Raw genomic sequence first — 18,692 nt, 5'->3', positions numbered from 1 at the left:
ACAGTCACAACCACTGAAGCCTGTGGTCACTTTTAGACAAGGCAGAGCCTGATTCCTGATTCACACCCCCCTACACACACATACCTCAATGCCACCCCCCAAAGGTGAGGGTGCTAATTATTGTAAGCTGGGAAAGCACCTTGAAGGCAAAAGTGTCTGTGATCACTCTGAACACTCCTTTTAAACTGCTGTAATGGCATATGCCACATAAGCAAAGCACAGAACTTTATAACTAGCTTGTTTGTGAAAAGATGTCCTTTGTCCACAGGCCAAGTTTTTAAAAACACCACCCACTCTATTGGCATACCTCTCCAGGGCCCTGAGAGAAGTTACCAGGGCAGCTTCTTGAAACCAGCCACCCCTGGCTTCACTTTGATCTTTCTCTGTCTACACCCTTGCTTCAGTTCCTCTACTACACACACACAAAATTACTAAGTATTATTATTGCTTGGTAATAACTATAATTACTACAACGACTACCAGAAATGGAAAAGACAGGAGAAATGGAATTCTCATATGTTTGAGCTGGAGAATCTTTGCTGCAGGAAAAGTCTGTATGCCCCTCCCATTCGTCCTCCTAATTACTGGAAGCAGACAGGCCAAGGGGAGTCCCCTCAACGCAGACAGCTTGACCACTCAGGGACAGGGGCCAGGTTTAGAGCTCCAGGAACCGAGATGTAAAGTCCTCCTAGGCTCCTAGAGCGGACCCGGAAGCGTAGCGCGGTCCCGGAAGGCGAGGTGCTGACATACATCCGGCCTTTGTGACTCATTGTGTCTGTGTGGAGGCGTCGGGAGGGCCTAGGTCCGTGTGCGGTGCCCTTCGGCCGGCCTGAGCCCCAGAGTCAGCTCCCCTTTCTCGCCCAGCGCCCCCAGGCCGCTCCCGGGGCACACGGTGAGACTTGGGGCCGGCCTCTGGGGAGGGCGGGCGGGCCGCAGGGGGGTGTGCGTGGGGTGGGCGCTCCAGCTGCGGCCTGGGGATCCCCTCCGGCGGCCCCGACGGAACGCGAAGCGAGTCCCTGCCCCTGCCTCCTCCCCAGGCCCAGCCGTAGGAAGCGCTATCTCCCGGGGAGACGCCCCCGCCCCACCCCCGGCACCGGGCGAGAAGGGGTCAGGGTTTCAGTGGCCGGGTCGCTCGGAGACCTGGGGAAAAGCCGTGTGAGGGCCCCTTCCGGGCCCCTAGCCCGCTGTGTCATCATCCTCACTTGACGTTTCTGAGGATGGGGTCGCTATCGAACTGACCCTTGTCTGATTTTTTTTGCTCTCCGGTTGTCGCCATTTGCTTTGATTCCGGTGAAGGGTTTGGGGGTTGGCTCTCCCCCTCCTTCTGGGTCCTTGAGGACCTTGAGGTGAAAATGCGGAAGGCGGAGAGCTGGACACGTTTCGAGATGCCGCAGAAGTTTACAGATCACCTGCTTTTTATCCTTTCCCCTCCGCACCCCCAACACTGAGCTGTGATTAAAAAGTATTTGAAGCCTGGTGAATAACGACCTAGTAGCGAATCATAGACAAACTGCTCTCTTTTAGGCTTATGGGATGCTTGAAAAGCTCTTAAAAATGAGTCGTCAGGTTAGGTGGATTTTTCAGTTCATCCTGCTTGACTTGGAGTGGGAGAGGAATGAAGAGAATTTGTGGAAATCACACTGAGTCATTAGGAGACTGATTCGCTGAGTGACCTTGGATAAGACAAAACATCGTGTCTTAATTTTGTCATCCATAAAATTAGATTTTCTCAAAAGGTCCTTCCAACTTTGAAATGATTTGGTCAATGGAATTGAAAAAATTCAGCTACAGTTTAGCCTGACACTCCCCCCACCTTCCCCTCCCTTTCCTGCAGTGCCTTCAGTACACAAAAAGATACTTTAATTATAGAGAGTGGCTGTTACATGGACTGGAACCAAAGAAAGCATTTATTGTACCGGCCAGTGCTAGGCGGATTGGAGGCGGTCAATAAATATTTGTTGAATTGTGGAGAATTCATTGTAACCACATCAACAAAGCACTGTTAATGTATATTCCTGCTAAGTATAGAAAAATAGCTTTATTAGGTAGGGAACCACAATGGAGATTTGCCCCAGAATGTTTTTCCCAGGTTTATATCCGTTCTGCATCACTACTCCAAGTTCTTGTTCATTATTTCAGATAGTTTTTCACCAGCCTCAAAATGCAAACAGGGAAGCCACCTACTTAATAAAGTCATCTCTTGCTGATTCTCTGGTGAATAACCTAATGCTTGACCTAAGCATTTAAAGATTTTTCCAATATTTTATACTACATCTGACTACAAGTAGGCTAATATTATGTTCAATGTTACATTTTCATTCTGTAGTAGAATCAATTTTTTTGATACCAAGTTGTCTTTTAAGGGTAGCTTTTTCATATTTTAAACAATTTGATATCTCTGTTAAAAAGTGGGGTGGAGGAGCAGATTATTGAAACTTTGACTATGCCCTGGAAAAAATACTGGGAGATTGAGAAAACAGCCTTTGAAATAAACTGAGCTTATAAATAACCCAAGGTGTTTGATAAATTGTTCCTTTTTATCCTTGGTGAAAATTGGTTGCTGGAGGTAATCGTATCAAGTGAATGGTGTGTGGAATCTTCTTCATCTCAGAGGAACTCCAAATGTAGTTTTCTACTCCTACCCCTCTCACCATTTGACTGATAAGAATACTGAATGTCAGACAAGGTAAATAACTCACTTAGGAGTGGGTAACTTCTGTGTGGGAGACCACATTCACTTTTTTTGGACTGTGCTGCTTTAGGATTTCTCCCATTGCTAATCTTTTAAGCAGGCTGAAAATTAGAATATACAGTTATAACTCTTAACTTTATTTTTTAAAAATTAAAACGTCTCTAGGGCCTACTAGATGCCAGACACTGTTAAAAGTCCTCTATATATGTTAACTCACGTAATCCTAACGGCTCTATGAGACAAATGTCATTTTTTATTCCCATTGAACAGATGAGGAAACTGATGCATAACAAGGTTAACGTGCAAGATCAACTAGTAAATGGGGAAAAGTTAACAAAGTCTTCCAAATTCTTCCAAGTACCCTATAGAACAAATTTGAGGGCAAGATTGAATGCACAAGGGGCAAAGGAATAGTAATATTTAAATTTAAATATTTAAGAAAAGAAAAGGAACTAATGCTTTGCAAGGAATCTTGCTGAGTGGCATAAGTAGGAAAAAAACATTCTTAACAATAGTCTGGTTGAGGGGGAACTCGAGAAAAATCCTATTACAAAGAAAGAAGCAGCATAAGAAATTATGATCATGACTTAGGGCCTTTAGAGGCTGACAAGAAGTGGTGTGTGCTCAGGTTATCTGGGGAACCTTTGAGAAAAAACTCACCCTTTCCACAGCTGTCAGAACTCTTCTCTGGCACAGAGCAGGAGAAGAGAAATATTGAAGGTAGAGAAGAAGACCTGTCCCAGTTGGGAACAGAGGGATTGGGATTGTGCCCATTGTCCTTGTCTCCATCCCTGTGGTCTCACAACCTCCTCAGAGTCTCTTCTTATTGATTGCCAATGACTCAAGCAGTGTCCTGCTCCACAGCTGAAACAAGGATAAAATTTTCACAGTAGAGCTTTCTGATAATTGGTCTAACTAGCTACCACACTAATTCCACTACTTGGTTATCCCCCACTTCCATCGCCGCTTTGTCCCCTCTTAGGGCCTCAGTAACTCAGGTGAAAATAGTGGATGGTAGATGAGGCCTATTCCTGAGCAGTCACTCTTTATAATCACCTTCATAGTGTTTTCTTTTAGAAAGAATCTATGTACCCAGAAGCCCTTCCTTATCCAACATGTAAAAATGGTTTAATAGCTTACACTTAGAGTCTCAGAGTTAATTTCAAATCCTATCTCTGCCATTTACTTGCTGTGCAACCCCAGGTGAGTTATTTAATGTCAGTAAAACCTCAGTTGTATCAAGTGAGGTGATAACTATGGCCACTGCTTAAGATTGTTGGGTGGTCAAGTAAAGTGCTTAATGTAATGGTATTTGGAAAGCACTCAGTAATGCTGGCTGTTACTAGAAGGTTCTTAAGCAGTCATGAGGGGCAAGTGGCATTTCAGCTTGGCTTTGAACAATAAGTAGAATTAGAAAAGGCAGAAATGGGGGCTGGGCATATGGCTCAGTTGGTAGAGCGCTTGCCTTGTATGCACAGGGCCCTGAGTTCAATCCCAGCCCCACAAAAAGAAAAAAGGCAGAGAGGACTGGGAGGAAATTCCAGCCTTTGAGTATGATTCAAAGAAACAGTGGCTGCCAGAACACAGGGCATCAGCAAGACCTGCTGATTAGACTCATTTTGCTGGATGGGAAGGGTTTTTGCACACAGTCTGCAAGGCTAGAATTGGGATGAATAATCTGAGAATAAGGTAGCCAATGAATTATGGGAGAGTAGGGAGCAAATGAAGGAATCAAAGAAGAGGCAGGTCGTGAGACTAGATCAAATAGTATAACAGACTTCTCTCTGGTGCAAGGAGAATGGATGCCTAGAATGAGGGAAGCAATCAAAGGTGATCCTGAGTGATTGAGATATTAGCCAAACATCTCTAATATCTACTAATTGCTATTAATATCACTCATTGCCACACTCTAGGTAGTAAGAAGGCAAAAGGGAAACTGGAATAGTTCCTTTTGTCCATCTGTGCAGTTTAATTCTATAACATCTGTATAGAATTAAATCACCAGGTTCCCTAGGTAATAAATACAAAAGAAGACTGACTGGAGTCGCTGACCTTGTCGTGGAGGGCTTCATTGGGAGGTGACAGACAGGAACTGCAACTCAAATAATGAGAATATAATTGCCTTAAAACAGAAACTGCTAAGGGTGTTCAAAGGAAGAAGGTACCTTATTTAATTTGGGGTATCAGGAAAGATTTGTGCATCTTGAGCAATGAATAAAAATTCGACCAATAGAGTTGGTACAATGGGAGAATGTTTACAGCAGCGGAGTGAAGGTGAAGGATGTGGCCCATGCTTGGGAGCATTGATGGACCGCAGAGGCTGAAACACAAGGCGGGTAAACTTGGAAGAGAAAAGTGGATTGTGTTGTGAAAGTGGAAGCTCTTGAACACTGAATTGGTAGCAGTACTACACAAATCTTGGTATGTATGTTGTGTGTATTGGGACAGTGGAGAATGGGAGGTAGAGAAGCTATATGGAGCCCAGGTCCTAATCTAGGTGAGATAGGGATCCTGAATTAAGGTGGTAGAAAGAAATTCTGGGAGTCACAGCAAGAGAGTCTTTCTGTTGTTCATAATGAATTGAAGAAGAAATTATGGCTTCTGGGAAACATTTTGCCTCCAGCTGGGAAAAAGCCAGCCAAAGGAATGATCTTGGGCAACTCCAGTCACTCACTGCCTCTTACAGAAGCATCCTGTCTATTCTCCATGTTCTAGGGGACCTCCTCCTGGAAGTGCCTTTCTTGTATACCTGTCAGTTCTCAGGGCTCCCCTAGCACTTGTATTGAAACCTTGGAACATTCTTTTTTTATTATTTGCATAAAAGAATCATGTTTCTCATCTTTTTATTTCCTTTGGATTTACAGGACACTTTGAAGATTATTTAGGAAGTGAAATAATTACAGCTGAAAGGCCTTTTGAGGGAAAGCTGATCTGGAGTTGGAAAACCAACTATCCCAGCAAGGAGGGTGGGGTGCACAACAGGTCTGAGGGCACCAGTGGGAAAGACTAGAAGATGGTTTGTAATAAGATATTTACCAATTCAAAAATCATTGAAGAAATTAATTAAGGACATAAAGATGAGGTAGAAAAACTAGTCTTGTGATAATTCTCAAGATTGAAATAATAATCTTTGTGATAAAACAGTCATCTCAGCCAGGTGCAGTGGCACACGCCTATAATCCTAGTGGCTTGGGAGGCTGAGGCAGGAGGATTGTGAGTTCAAAGCTAGCGACAGCAATGGTAAGGCACTAAGAAACTCATTGAGACCCTATTTCTAAATAAAATACAAAATAGGGCTAGGGATGTGGCTCTTGGTGGTCTAATGCCCCTGAATTCAATCCCCAGTTCTGGGGGCGGGGGGAGGGGGAGGTCATCTCCAAACTTTGCTTTCCAAACAGCAGGCCCTCCTTATCTTTGGAGAAGATGTACCAAAGATGCTTCAACCATGTATAGTACTAAACCCTATATATGTTGTTATTTAGGTGATGCGGTTTAATTTATGTTGGGTGCAGTGAGATTAACAATAATAACAAATGGAGTAATTAATACGTTGCAATAAAGTTTGTTTTAAACTTAACGAATTGTTTATTTCTGTTAATTTTCCATCTTAAGTTTTCAGACCACAGTTGATTGCAGGTGACTGAAACCACAGAAAACAAAATAGCAGATAAGGGGGACCACTGTACATTCCTATCAGTAGAAACTATAAAAATTACATACATGCACTGTTCTACCATTGTTTTGTATAATAAAACAAAATGTATGAAATTGTGCTATTAAATTACCCTAAAACAATTTTTGTGTTCTTAATTGTATATGACCCCTTTTCCACCAGAATTGTTAATTATGTTTTAGGCAAGCTGTGTAATTAAAAATGATTTTTTTCTAAAAGCTAGGGATGTAGCTTCGTGGCAGAGTGCTCCCTAGCATGCTCAAGACCCTGGGTTTAATGCTTTGCTAGTTTAAAACTTTGTTTAATTTGCTGGGATACAGCAGTTAGATGGTCTGTTTCTAAAACTGCAATTTGGTGCTTAGGTGTTTTTTTTTTTGTTGTTGTTTTTTTAATGTATTTTTTAGACCTTTATTTTAGTTATTTATATGTGTTGCTGAGGATCCAACCCTATGCTTCATACATACTAGCTAGGCAAGTGCTCTATCACCGAGCTACAGCTCCAGTCCTGGTGCTTAGTTTTGATAGCTATGGAGGTGAAAGAGATGCTTCACAAAGGTTTATAGAGGTGGAAGAATCGCACACATTTGTTCAGGTCAATAAATCATAAACCACCATCCATACTAAATATTTGTTATTGAAATTCAGAGAGTGCATTTTCATTTTCCATGACCTTTACTCAGTAGTCTGCAAATTAATCAGAAGGTTGGGCTTTATTCATTTTTTCTTTTTTCAAGTCTATAGGATTTTAAACAGGTTAGAAAGTAGTTCCAAGTTTTTAAAGATTGTATATACAAAGATATTTTCAGTATACTTTTGGTATCATTTTTGGCACTTAGAATTACATAATAATAGGAACACTTGTGTATCTATTCCCTTAATTGTTCTTAACTGCACTTTTTTTTTTTTAAGCCAGCTGCTTTCTCACTCACTGGTGAGTTTTTGTTTAGATTGATTTTAGTTTTTACAATCTAATCCGACTAACACCTTGCTCTCCATAGAAGCTTCAAGTGTCATTTTTTTGTGTTTGCATCATGAGTATTTCCTCTTAATTGTAGTCTCTGCAAGTTACTGGTCTTTTTTATGAAGGTGAGGTTAAAGGTAGACAGGAGAGGGGCTGGGATTGTGGCTCAGTGGTTGAGTGCTTGTTTCATACATGTAAGGCCCTGTGTTCAATCCTCAGCACCACATTAAAAAATAAATAAAGGTGTCTATCTACATCTTAAAAAAAGAGAGGATGATTGATGGTTTCGCATAAAAGTAATAGAAATCACTAGATGATATATTAGCAAGTCCTGGGGCTTCAATTTTGACTTCCTGTTGACTACACTGGATATTCACCTGCTACCAAAAAAATAATTTAAACTGTCTTTAAGATTCGGTTATATCATCTGTCAAATGGTACTAATAATGCTGCTGGGGTTGGTGTGGGGACAAAAGAAGATTGTGCATGTACCGTGCTTAACCTGATACTTGGCACTCTGCTAACTCAGCCCTCTCCAGGGTAAGCACTATAAATGCAGCATTTCATAACCTGCTGGCCACCTGGAGGGAAGTTGCTCTGATTCCAGGCAAACACCCTGGGGGTGAAGGTTGCCTGTTTGAGTTTTCTATTTGCAAACCTTTATATCTGGAGTGACAGTGAAGACAGCGTGGCTTTGTGGGGTTGTTGGTTGGTTTTTTCCTTTCCTTTTTTTTTTTTAACTAGGAGTTGAACCCAGGGACACTTTTTACCACTGAGTTACATTCCAGACCTAATTTTTTTTATTTTGAAGCAGAATCTTTTTAAGTTGCTGAGCCTGGCCCTGAACTCAGAATCCTCCTGCCTCAGTCTCCCAAATCCCTGGGATTACAGGCATGTGCCACAGTGTCCAGCCTCAGAGGCATTTTAAGTGCCTTCTTGATGTGTAGCCTGGTGTGAAGATTAGTACAGGTCATTTCTATAAAAGTGCTAATAACTTTTTTCAATACTTCAGGAATAGTACAGAAACAAATATAAAGCATCTTCTAGGACAGAAAAGCCAGCACAGACCTGGTTTTCATCACGCCAGTTCCCTGCGCCTGAATGATGACTGCTGAATCAAGGGAAGCAACAGGTCTGTCCCCGCAGGCTGCACAGGAGAAGGATGGGATTGTTATAGTGAAGGTAGAAGAGGAAGATGAAGACGATCACATGTGGGGGCAAGATTCCAATCTGCAGGAGACACCTCCTCCTGACCCAGAGATATTCCGCCAGCGATTCAGGCGGTTTTGTTACCAGAACACTTTTGGGCCTCGAGAAGCTCTAAGTCGACTAAAAGAACTTTGTCATCAGTGGCTGCGACCAGAAATTAACACCAAGGAGCAGATCCTGGAGCTGCTGGTGCTGGAGCAGTTCCTTTCCATTCTGCCTAAGGAGCTTCAAGTATGGCTGCAGGAGTACAGGCCCGATAGTGGAGAGGAGGCTGTGACCCTTCTGGAAGACTTGGAGCTTGATCTGTCAGGACAGCAGGTAAGGTTGGTGTGAGAAGAGCATGGACTTTGGAGCTAGGAGAAAATCACTGATTTAATACTCATGTTAAGAGTCTTTGTGGTGATTATTCTTCCTGCTCTCCTGGGCTCTTACAAAGTATTTGGGGACTGGGGGTGTAGGTTTACACCCCCTAGAATACACATGTGTTTGTGATTCATGAGGCTCCAGTTTCAGTCTGTGGCAATCCCCAAAAATATGTGTACTGACCTCCTCTTGCAGCTACTCACATATTTATGGTCTTTGTTTTAACATTTTAAAAATGATTTACCCACAAGTTCAACCTGATTATCTACAGGTCCCAGGTCAAGTTCATGGGCCTGAGATGCTTGCCAGAGGGATGGTGCCTCTGGATCCAGTTCAGGAGTCCTCAAGCTTTGACCTTCATCATGAGGCTTCCCAGTCCCATTTCAAGCATTCATCTCGGAAGCCCCGGCTCTTGCAGTCCCGAGGTAAGAAGCAAGGTTTCATGCAGTGAGAAGCAACTGTTCCAACATGGAATTGCCCTACCCACGTTGTCAAGTGCCTGGGTAAAGAAGCATCCTTTTTATTGTTATGTATAATTGTCGTTGTCACTAAATATTAGGAAAGTATAACTCAGATCAGTGTCAGGAGTTAAATATGGTAAGAGGTAAGTAAACTGCATAATGAACTGGGCGGACATAACATTATTTATTGATTTGTTAGCTTTCAAGATGTCTGGCAGATTTCTATTTTTTTTCATGCAGATTTGTAGTCAAATATTGGGAACAGATGATACACTTCCAGCTAGGTTTTGAAACATTCTTATGTCTTAAATTATTTTTAAAAGGAACATAAATCTTTTAAAAGACTCATTTAAAATGTATAAAGATACCATATGGCATGACTCTTTTGTTATTTTTGAAAATTTCAAACAGAGGAAAACATTTTTTTAGTTGTGCAAATGATAAAAAAAAATCAGTTGAGGATCTTATTTTAAAAATCTGTTTCATTTTTTTTCCTTTGAGGGAAATATATCTTTATCCAAATTTAGAATCAAGCAGGTACGTATGTCAATAAAATCAATGAAATGCTAAAAGTACATAATTCAAGAAGTTGATCAAGACACATTACTTAACCAGTGTGTGTGTTCTTGATGACATCTAGGGTGGAAATATTAGATCATGGAGCTTAAAGGGATGTTCTCTTTCCCATGCATCCTAGAGCACAATCAGCAGACATGCTGGAGAAATCCACACAGACCCATGCACTGATGTTGAAATATACCCTTCCAGGACTTGTGGGGTATCTTTAAACTCCATAAGTAGAAGTCATAGAGAGTGACATTAGGAAACTAGAGAAGATATTAGTGGTCAGCCCACTAAATTAGCACTTCAGGTTGCCAGAGAAGCAATTTTAGAGACCCAATGCATAGAGTTGTCACTTAGTAAATCATTCTTGAAAGACTTGAGACATTTATTCTCGGTTTTTCCTTTGTTCATCTTCAGTGTTTCCTTACTCTCCAAAGATTTCAGTTTAAGATTCTTGATATTTTTGTGTACTTTGCGTTAGCTCTTGTTATTTTACAATTGGAAATAATTACAGGGTTTAGTAATTCAATTTCAAAATCATTTCTGTAATTAATACCTTTGTGGCTCAGTACCTTCATCTGTCTACCAGTAACATTTCAGTAGTACTTGGCAAGGGGAGGAAAGAAGGAGCTTAATATTACTTTTATCATTTAAATTTTTTTCTGATTTTTATACATTGCAGCCGTTGTGATCATATGATGTGTTATGGATGTCTTTTATTATGTATGTCATCCCATACCTCATACATTCATAAATGTCTCATCAACATTTGAACCATGTATATATTTTATTTTAAAACTTTATTATAACCAAGTGTGAGAAAAGTAGAGGGACAAACATAGCAAAACTTACCTAGAGGTAAGAAGACTCCTGTCTTACCTTATTTTTCTAGATATTACTATGTCAGATTTTTAAAGCTAGGTTGCATTTTTTTACAAACGTAAGCACAAATGGGATTCTAATATCCTGGTACTATTCCTTAGGCTAGAGGAAAGTGTAAGTCAGATTTGAAACATGATTTGAATGTTACCCATTCTGTAGCTGAGACTAGAGTCCTCCCTAGGTTCCAGACCTGGTTCCCCCATTCCTGAGTGACATTAGAAAAGTTATTCACCTTCTCCGGGCCTCAGTTCCCCCCTTTTTAAAGTGGAAGGTTTGGACCAGGTGATTTTAAGGCACTTTTATGACTCCTGTGACTTGCTTAAAAGTAGAGGTCTCAGGAAAACTCAGGTCCTGCTTTCTTTCATTTATGTTCTCTGGAGCTCTCTACTCAGTAGTTAAACACGGAACAGTGAACTTGCTGGTGCAGAAGTGAGAGCGCTTCAGGCCATCAAGGGAGGCTCTGAGCAGAGCTGATTCACTCACAGCTCCTTTCTCCTCCCTCAGCTCTCCCTGCCACTCACGTTCCTGCCCCTCATCACGAGGGGAGTCCCAGAGACCAGGCGATGGCATCTGCACTATTGACAGCAGATTCCCAGGTGAGCTATGGGCCCCTCTGCCCTATTGAGTCCCCATAACTGCCTTCTCCTCCTGGAGCTCCTCTTACAGTCTCTGCCAGGCAGTCATTCTTGATGCCCTACCACAGAGAAGCCCCACTATCCCTCTTTGTTAGTTCTTGCTGCTGCAAACCCCCTCAAGCCCACAAAGCTCTGGTCACATGTTCTTCACCAGTGTCCTGTAGAGATGCCATCAACTCTGTCCCTGACTCTAGGTGTGGGCAATGGGACTGTCCCTGAGATTTGGGAGAACTGAGTGTGGGGAATCTCCTGTTATTTCAGGCAATGGTGAAGATCGAGGACATGGCCGTGTCCCTCATCCTGGAGGAATGGGGATGTCAGAACCTGGCTCGGAGGAATCTCAATAGGGACAGCAGGCAGGAGAATTATGGGAACGTGTTTTCCCAGGGTAAGACTGATGCAGGATTGTTATCTGATAAGATTGTTTTGCTTCTCTGTTAGTTGTGGGAACTCTCTGATATATTCAGTTGAGTGTTGATAAGGATTTTTAAGGCTACTGACTATCTTTCTTCAGAACAGGCAGGGAGAACCTTTGTGCTTAGTGAACTCCAAAAGCATAGTACTGTGACTCCCTGATTCCCAGTGTATTTTTGCTCTTTGAAATCAGAAATCAACTCTTGTGCTCTGAGCCTCATCTCTTCAACCACTCATTTACTTGAGAGAATTTCGGTTCCCTTCCCCAAGGGCCACACTTTAGGTTCCTCTGTCAAGGGAATATCTTTTTCCTGGTAGAGATGGCCAAGTATCTGATTATCAGTCTAATCCCAGCCCCTTGTCCTGGCACGCTGTACCTGAACCTACCAGGCACCCTTCTATGGGCTTCTGTCTTCTTCCATTCTGTGAGAGCATTGCTTGGAGACAACTTTACATTATCCCACTAACTTGCACCTGAAGCTCTCTCAGGATCAGGTTCCCAGTTTTCCAAAACAAATTGTGGTCTTCCACAAAGAGCTCTTGAGTAATAGTGTGTAGTGAATAAAGAAGTGCAACGGGCATCAGACAGATAAGACAAGGTGATCCAGCTGCCAATCATTCATGTGGTCTCTGCTAGATCTTAACCCCTAGGAGTTAGTGCCACCAAGGAACCCTTAGATATGTACAGTAATAGGGAAGTTCACAGCAAGACTTTATCTTGGGAGGACAGGAATATTGAGCAAAGGGTGAACATAGAGTATCACTAAAAAAACTCAGGTTTTATTTAAAACCATAGATATAGCTGGGCTTTGTAGTTTCTAGGTACTTGCTCTTTGTTCTAGATGGAAATTAAGCCAAAGACTTGATCTGTTTTATTAGCTGTTACTTGCTCTGATAACTTGAAAAAAAAACTTTTAGTAACATTCTGGGAACTGGCCAGACAGTGAATGATGTTCATTTGGAAGTCAAAATGTATACCAATTTCCTCTTCATTGTAATTAGTTCTGTATTTATGGTAGTTTCATCACTAAAGTCAGAAGCTGAATATTATTTAGCTCCCCCATCATTGCCTTCAGGGGCCTGTTGTGATACATAGACCCTTAAAGCCAAATAAATAAAGAATAGAGATATTTGGGTTTTCCCAGACAAATGTAAACATAAAATTGTGTATGTCTGTTATATAATTTGCAGTCTTCACTTTTTAAAAGCAACATGACAGGGCCGGGGTTGTAGAGTACTTTGCCTAGCATATGTGAGACACTGAGTTTGATCCTCAGCACCATATAAAAATAAATGAAGAAAACAAAGGATCTATAGCTTAAAAATATATTTAGAACAAACTAAAAGCAACATGACACAAACAGTATAGCAACATACAATAAAAATTAAACTTTAGTGTTTTAATACACTTAATTACTAAAATGAAGGGGTTAGCTCTACATTTGAAAATTGTTGTATCTTTGTGGGCTGTGCAGAATTATTTTCAGTTTCTTTTCAATTATTCTCAGTTGTCAGTTGGTGAAGGTTTTTAATTCTGTTACTAGCAAGTGCCCCCACCACTCTTCACTCCATCTCCATCACTTGAGCACAGCTAGTTCTGTGCTGCTCCCCTGGTGGAAGGAGACTGTTCACTGTGTGTGAAGAGCCCTGTGACCTGCCAGCTTCTGAGTTGTGCCTGTTAACCACCACCTTTTTGAGAAAATGCCAACAGAACTGGAGGAGTATTTGCTTTTCTTTCTTTCACTATATTCCTTTCTGCTAATATTTTCTAGAAAGACCTGTATATTCTCATTTTTAAAAAACTTACAAATATTTGCTGTAAATAGAACATGAGTTTTTCAATATGTATTCCTTTAAATTAATTATCCGGGAATCAAATAGTAGAATTATGACCTCCAAATTCCTTTAATTCCTTATCTCACCCTTAACTGGTTTCTCTTCCCTCTGCCCCTTCCCCACTGTGCCTGTTTATTTCATGTTCTCTCTGCATGTACCCTTTTATTTTCTCTTCTTTCCACTCTGCTTGCCCTCTCATTTTCCAACTCTACTCCACATTGTCCCAATTTTTTCCTTATTTTTTTTCTTTTTATCCTTGATTAATACTGTGAAGTCATTTTGCAGGCATAGAAGCTTCTTGGAAAATAATGTCACTTGATTAATCTTTGTAGTCAAAAGGAAAAGGTGCTATTTGTATTTTCTATTTATTGTGCCAGGTTGTGAAACCAGAAATGAGAACAAGGAGTCGACCTCAAAAGCTGAAGTCACAGAAGACTCAGCATCACATGGGGAGAAAGCAGGAAGATTTCAGAAAGAGTTTGGAGAGAAACGCGAACATCAGGGCAGAGTAGTAGAAAGGCAGCAGAGAAACCCTGAGGAGAAAACTGGAAAAGAGAAGAGAGAGTCAGGTCCAACTACAGCCAGGGAAAAAAAACCTACCACGGGGGAGAGAGGTCCGAGGGAGAAGGGAAAAGGGCTGGGAAGAAGCTTCAGTCTGAGTTCAAACTTTAATACCCCTGAAGAGGTTCCAACAGGAGCAAAGTCTCACAGATGTGATGAATGTGGTAAATGCTTCACAAGAAGTTCAAGCCTTATCCGCCATAAAATCATCCACACTGGAGAGAAGCCCTATGAATGTAGTGAGTGTGGGAAAGCCTTCAGTCTCAACTCAAACCTTGTCCTGCATCAGCGAATCCACACAGGAGAGAAGCCTCATGAATGTAACGAGTGCGGCAAGGCCTTCAGTCACAGCTCGAATCTCATTCTGCACCAGCGCATCCACTCTGGAGAGAAGCCCTATGAATGTAACGAGTGTGGGAAGGCCTTCAGCCAGAGCTCAGACCTCACCAAGCACCAGAGGATCCACACAGGGGAGAAACCCTATGAATGTAGTGAGTGTGGGAAAGCTTTCAACCGAAACTCGTACCTTATTTTGCATCGGAGAATCCACACCCGAGAAAAGCCCTACAAGTGTACCAAGTGTGGCAAGGCCTTCACCCGGAGCTCAACCCTCACTCTGCATCACAGAATCCATGCCAGAGAGCGAGCCTTGGAGTATAGCCCAGCCTCCCTGGATGCATTTGGAGCATTTCTCAAAAGTTGTGTGTAAAGCAAGAATTTGTCATCAAGCCATTTCCCCCTTTTGTTTCTAAAATTATTTCAGAAATGTGTGCCCATTGAGGGGAAAAAAAACAGCCTCAACAGATTTTTTTTTTTTTAATTATGATTAAGGATCCTTAGAGTTACATCAGCAGTGTTCTGCCTTTGTGTTGTCTGTGGGCAGATAATTCTTCCACACAGCCCCTGCAGGGAAAACTGGTCAGATGGGTAATCCATACAATATTTCCACATAAGATAAAAGCACACACACAGGAAAACGTCAAGCTTTTCAGTAATGAGGATACCTTTAAGGAGCTCTTTGAATCACAGCAACCACAGCATAAATTGAAAGAACAAGATTGGCTCTGTGAATGTGCTTCTGAAGTTAAGAAACCACTTGCTGCAAACAAGCCCTACCTGGCCAATATCTTGCTTATTTCTCAAAAAAGAGAGAGTTAAAACAAAAACTACATGGGGACATGCTGCTGCTCAAGCTAGTTATATATCCCATAAGTTATATAGCTGATCACTGGTAGCCTACCAAAGCTATAGAAATCTAGGACTGTGCTGATCAGTATCAAACCAAAGATTTCTATCTCTTCCTGAAAGAGAGGGTACGTGCACCAGTCTACAGTTCCAAAGGACTGCAACAAATGTAGATGGTTCTATCCTCATCACTGAGATCAGTTCTCCTGAAACAGCAACAACAATTCAAAACACTTCTCTCCCTTCTTGAAGTCCCTAAAGCACTCTAGCACTCCTAAATGCATTTCTCCACAAGTTAGCACTTGATCATATACTGACTTTTAATCCTTCATTGTTTCATATATGGAAGTTTTTATTCATTCCCCAAAAGAGATGCTACGGTTGTCAAGGGATATAGTTATGTTCCTGACAGCCCGGCACTGTACCTAGTGCTGAACCCATAAAGAGGCACTCCTTATATCCTACATCTGACTTCTAACAGGACTTTCATATTTATGATAAAGCCCTGTGAATCATGAGTACCTGAAATAGGGTAGCCTGGCCCAACTTTGAAAGAGGACCTTCACAGCCACATGGCATGCTAAGCCCTCTAGGGCCAATACTATTTTTGTCCTAAACATAAACGAAGGCACTGATTAGCTGCCTGCATAGACTTTCTAAACATGGATTGGTGAATAAATACTACGGAATGTCAGAAATTTACTACATTGATACCATCTTAAGGAAAATGTGAACACTGACTAAGGTCATTTTTTGACATCTTTCCATGGCAAAGATCTTAGCCAGAATTCTCTTCAGTCGGCTGCTGAACAATATGATGATTTGGGCACTTTCTGAATTGTTTGTAACTTAAGATATTATAGTTCAGAAGATGTGTTTTGTTGCTTTTCAGAAAAAGAAAAGGGATCATTTTTTCCACACTTTTCCAGAAACTTTCAAAAAGAACTTACCATCATTAGCAGGCAATTATGAAAGGTAGTTCGTTGCTCTGAGCAGTTCACTGATAGTATATCAGAAATGGTTGATTGTGTCATAGTCATAGTGCACGGTATCTTTTTTTGTTACTCATCACTAAAGACTGAAGTGAGGTTATGGAATTATTATCTCCATTTGTGCAGCTCAAGTCAGGTGGCTCTCTAGAAGCTGCTGATGGAGACTGTTTCACATACACAAGGGACCCAAATATCATGGACTGTGACGCTATCAAGGGTTTGGTTAGAGAGGGCTCTGTTCATGAGATGAGAGCTTTCAGATGGCCATGGATAGCCCTGCAGAAAGCTAGAAACCGGCTAAAAACAAATCTGAAGACCATCAGCATGAACACCCTGTAACAGGAAAACCCCACTTCAATTTGAGATGTTCCCTCAAGAAACAATAAAACTAGCATTTATCAGTCATTTGCTGACCAGCAGCAAAAATCCACAAGATAGCATGGTGGAACCAATGAGATGGAGGCATGTATGGGCTCAGCTCCAGACCACACTAGAATTCTGCACAGCATTCATTCTTGGTCTCTCTTTGGCTTTCTTACTTGGACTAACCGCAGCTTCTCTGTAGCTTCTAAGCAGTTTCTTCAGTGTTGACCGGGGAGACCACGTAAAATAAGTCAGCCAGTTACCAGAATATTTCTATCCATCCAGCTAAAAAAATGATATATTCTAGAAGAGTATATCTAATTCACTTTCTGTAGAGAAATGAAAGTAGAAATTCATCAAGAATTTTCTTCAAAGAATGAGCCACAGTGGTGGTTGCCTAGAAAATTGCTGGTGCTTTTGAGAGGACTTTTGTCCCCTGAAAGCAACAAAATGAAGTGCACAATTCCAGGCATCCATTCCAAACTCTCTGCCTTTGTTCTTAAGAGGGAAAGGACTTTGGTCAGTTTCACATTGGCTTCGCCCCCACTTCCCCCACTACATGCTGACAAAATTCAGCTGTCATTTTGGGATTTTGTTTATGTGAAATTTAAATATGACCTGTGCCCCTTCATTTGGCTCCCATTTTATTGGGATGTTCTTCTGGCTGTTGGATAGCTACTGGGGTTGCTTCAGATCTTTGGCAGATGCACTCTTAGAGGCAGCAATTTGAGTGTTTGTTTCCCGAGAACAGGCTACAACTAGTTATTAAAACCATTTGCATTGCATTCATTTATCAGATGCTCAGTGCAGAGGTGTCATTGGGCCATGGTCAAAAACTCTGGCAAAATCTAATTAGTGCTCAGGATAGACATTCAAAAGTTCTTTACTGGGTGAAGTCTGTTAACAGTTGGTACACTATAGCTGACCATCAGCATGCTAGTTGACCTAATGGGACTTTTTTGAAGTTTTTAAAGATACACCTTAACCTTGCCAGGAAGAGAAGTAAAATTATTCAGGTTGTATTTGTTTCTACTCCAGCCTGACAAGCAAGGCTAAACTTGAGAATATAGATATGTGAGACCTTTTGGTATTTAAGGCACTTAATTAAAATTAAAGTCATAAAGGTAAAACTAAATGTGTGGAGAGAGTGACATGTTTGATATGTAGGACGATTCACATATATGTCAGAGAATTTATTCCAGAGAGGAACCTCTTGAATGTGATAAGTATGGCAAAGCCTTTAATCACATCTCAGCCCTTAGCTCAGAAAGCTTACACTGTAAATAAACTTAATAACATTATATGTGAGGAAAATGTTCATGTACAGCACTCATTGCTTTGGACAGAAAATGAATTCCCTCGGTATGTACTAGTCATGCGATAAATTACAAAACACAGCAGAAGGAGCTCGGTCTTAACTCCACAGGATCCACAGAAGAAAACAATGTGGGGAAATGCTAAAGAAATAGCAAAATGTACAACTTTAAAAATTGTTAATGTTGGGTACTTCTATACATTTTGTATGGCCATAATGTCACTGTGTTTTGTACCTGGACCCCTATTATTTTGTACATTCCCTTGTAAACAGATAATGTATTTTAATTTGACAGAGCACATCACTTCAAAAGAGAGAGGTTTTGAAGTGAGTAGTGAAGAGATTGATGTGGTAATGGACAAAAAGTCAGTTCACAGAACTGAGAAGTGGGAGGATGAAGGGGAAAAGACCTTCATTGTTTGGTGCTTATTGAATCAAGAGAAGAGATCAGTAAATTCATGAGGAGAGACAGGCTAATAGGGCACTAAAATGAAACGACTCCTCTAAACATCTGCAACTTCTCAAAAGAGTTTTCAAAACTGGGAAGTTGGCCTCTGAGCTGCTAGGTCACTACTGCAAGCAGAGG

The 18,692-nt window shown here is 41.3% G+C and overlaps 1 protein-coding gene across 1 annotated transcript in view; it reads left to right on the top strand.

Annotated features, from left to right (window-relative positions):
- The first annotated feature begins 781 nt into the window (after nt 1-781).
- The window catches only part of LOC113199981 (uncharacterized), a 41,419-nt gene continuing 23,508 nt past the window's right edge, over nt 782-18,692 (top strand). The window contains exons 1-6 of the mRNA XM_026413208.2: nt 782-892; nt 8,339-8,853; nt 9,170-9,323; nt 11,310-11,401; nt 11,702-11,828; nt 14,068-14,949. Coding sequence (XP_026268993.2) covers nt 8,428-8,853; nt 9,170-9,323; nt 11,310-11,401; nt 11,702-11,828; nt 14,068-14,949 — 1,681 coding nt within the window. The 5' untranslated portion in view covers nt 782-892; nt 8,339-8,427. The remainder of the gene's footprint in view (nt 893-8,338; nt 8,854-9,169; nt 9,324-11,309; nt 11,402-11,701; nt 11,829-14,067; nt 14,950-18,692) is intronic.

Source organism: Urocitellus parryii, chromosome 9, assembly GCF_045843805.1.
Source record: "Urocitellus parryii isolate mUroPar1 chromosome 9, mUroPar1.hap1, whole genome shotgun sequence".
Taxonomy (NCBI): domain Eukaryota; kingdom Metazoa; phylum Chordata; class Mammalia; order Rodentia; family Sciuridae; genus Urocitellus; species Urocitellus parryii.
The sequence above is the reverse complement of the archived record's forward strand: the minus strand, read 5'-3'. Positions and strand labels throughout refer to the sequence as shown.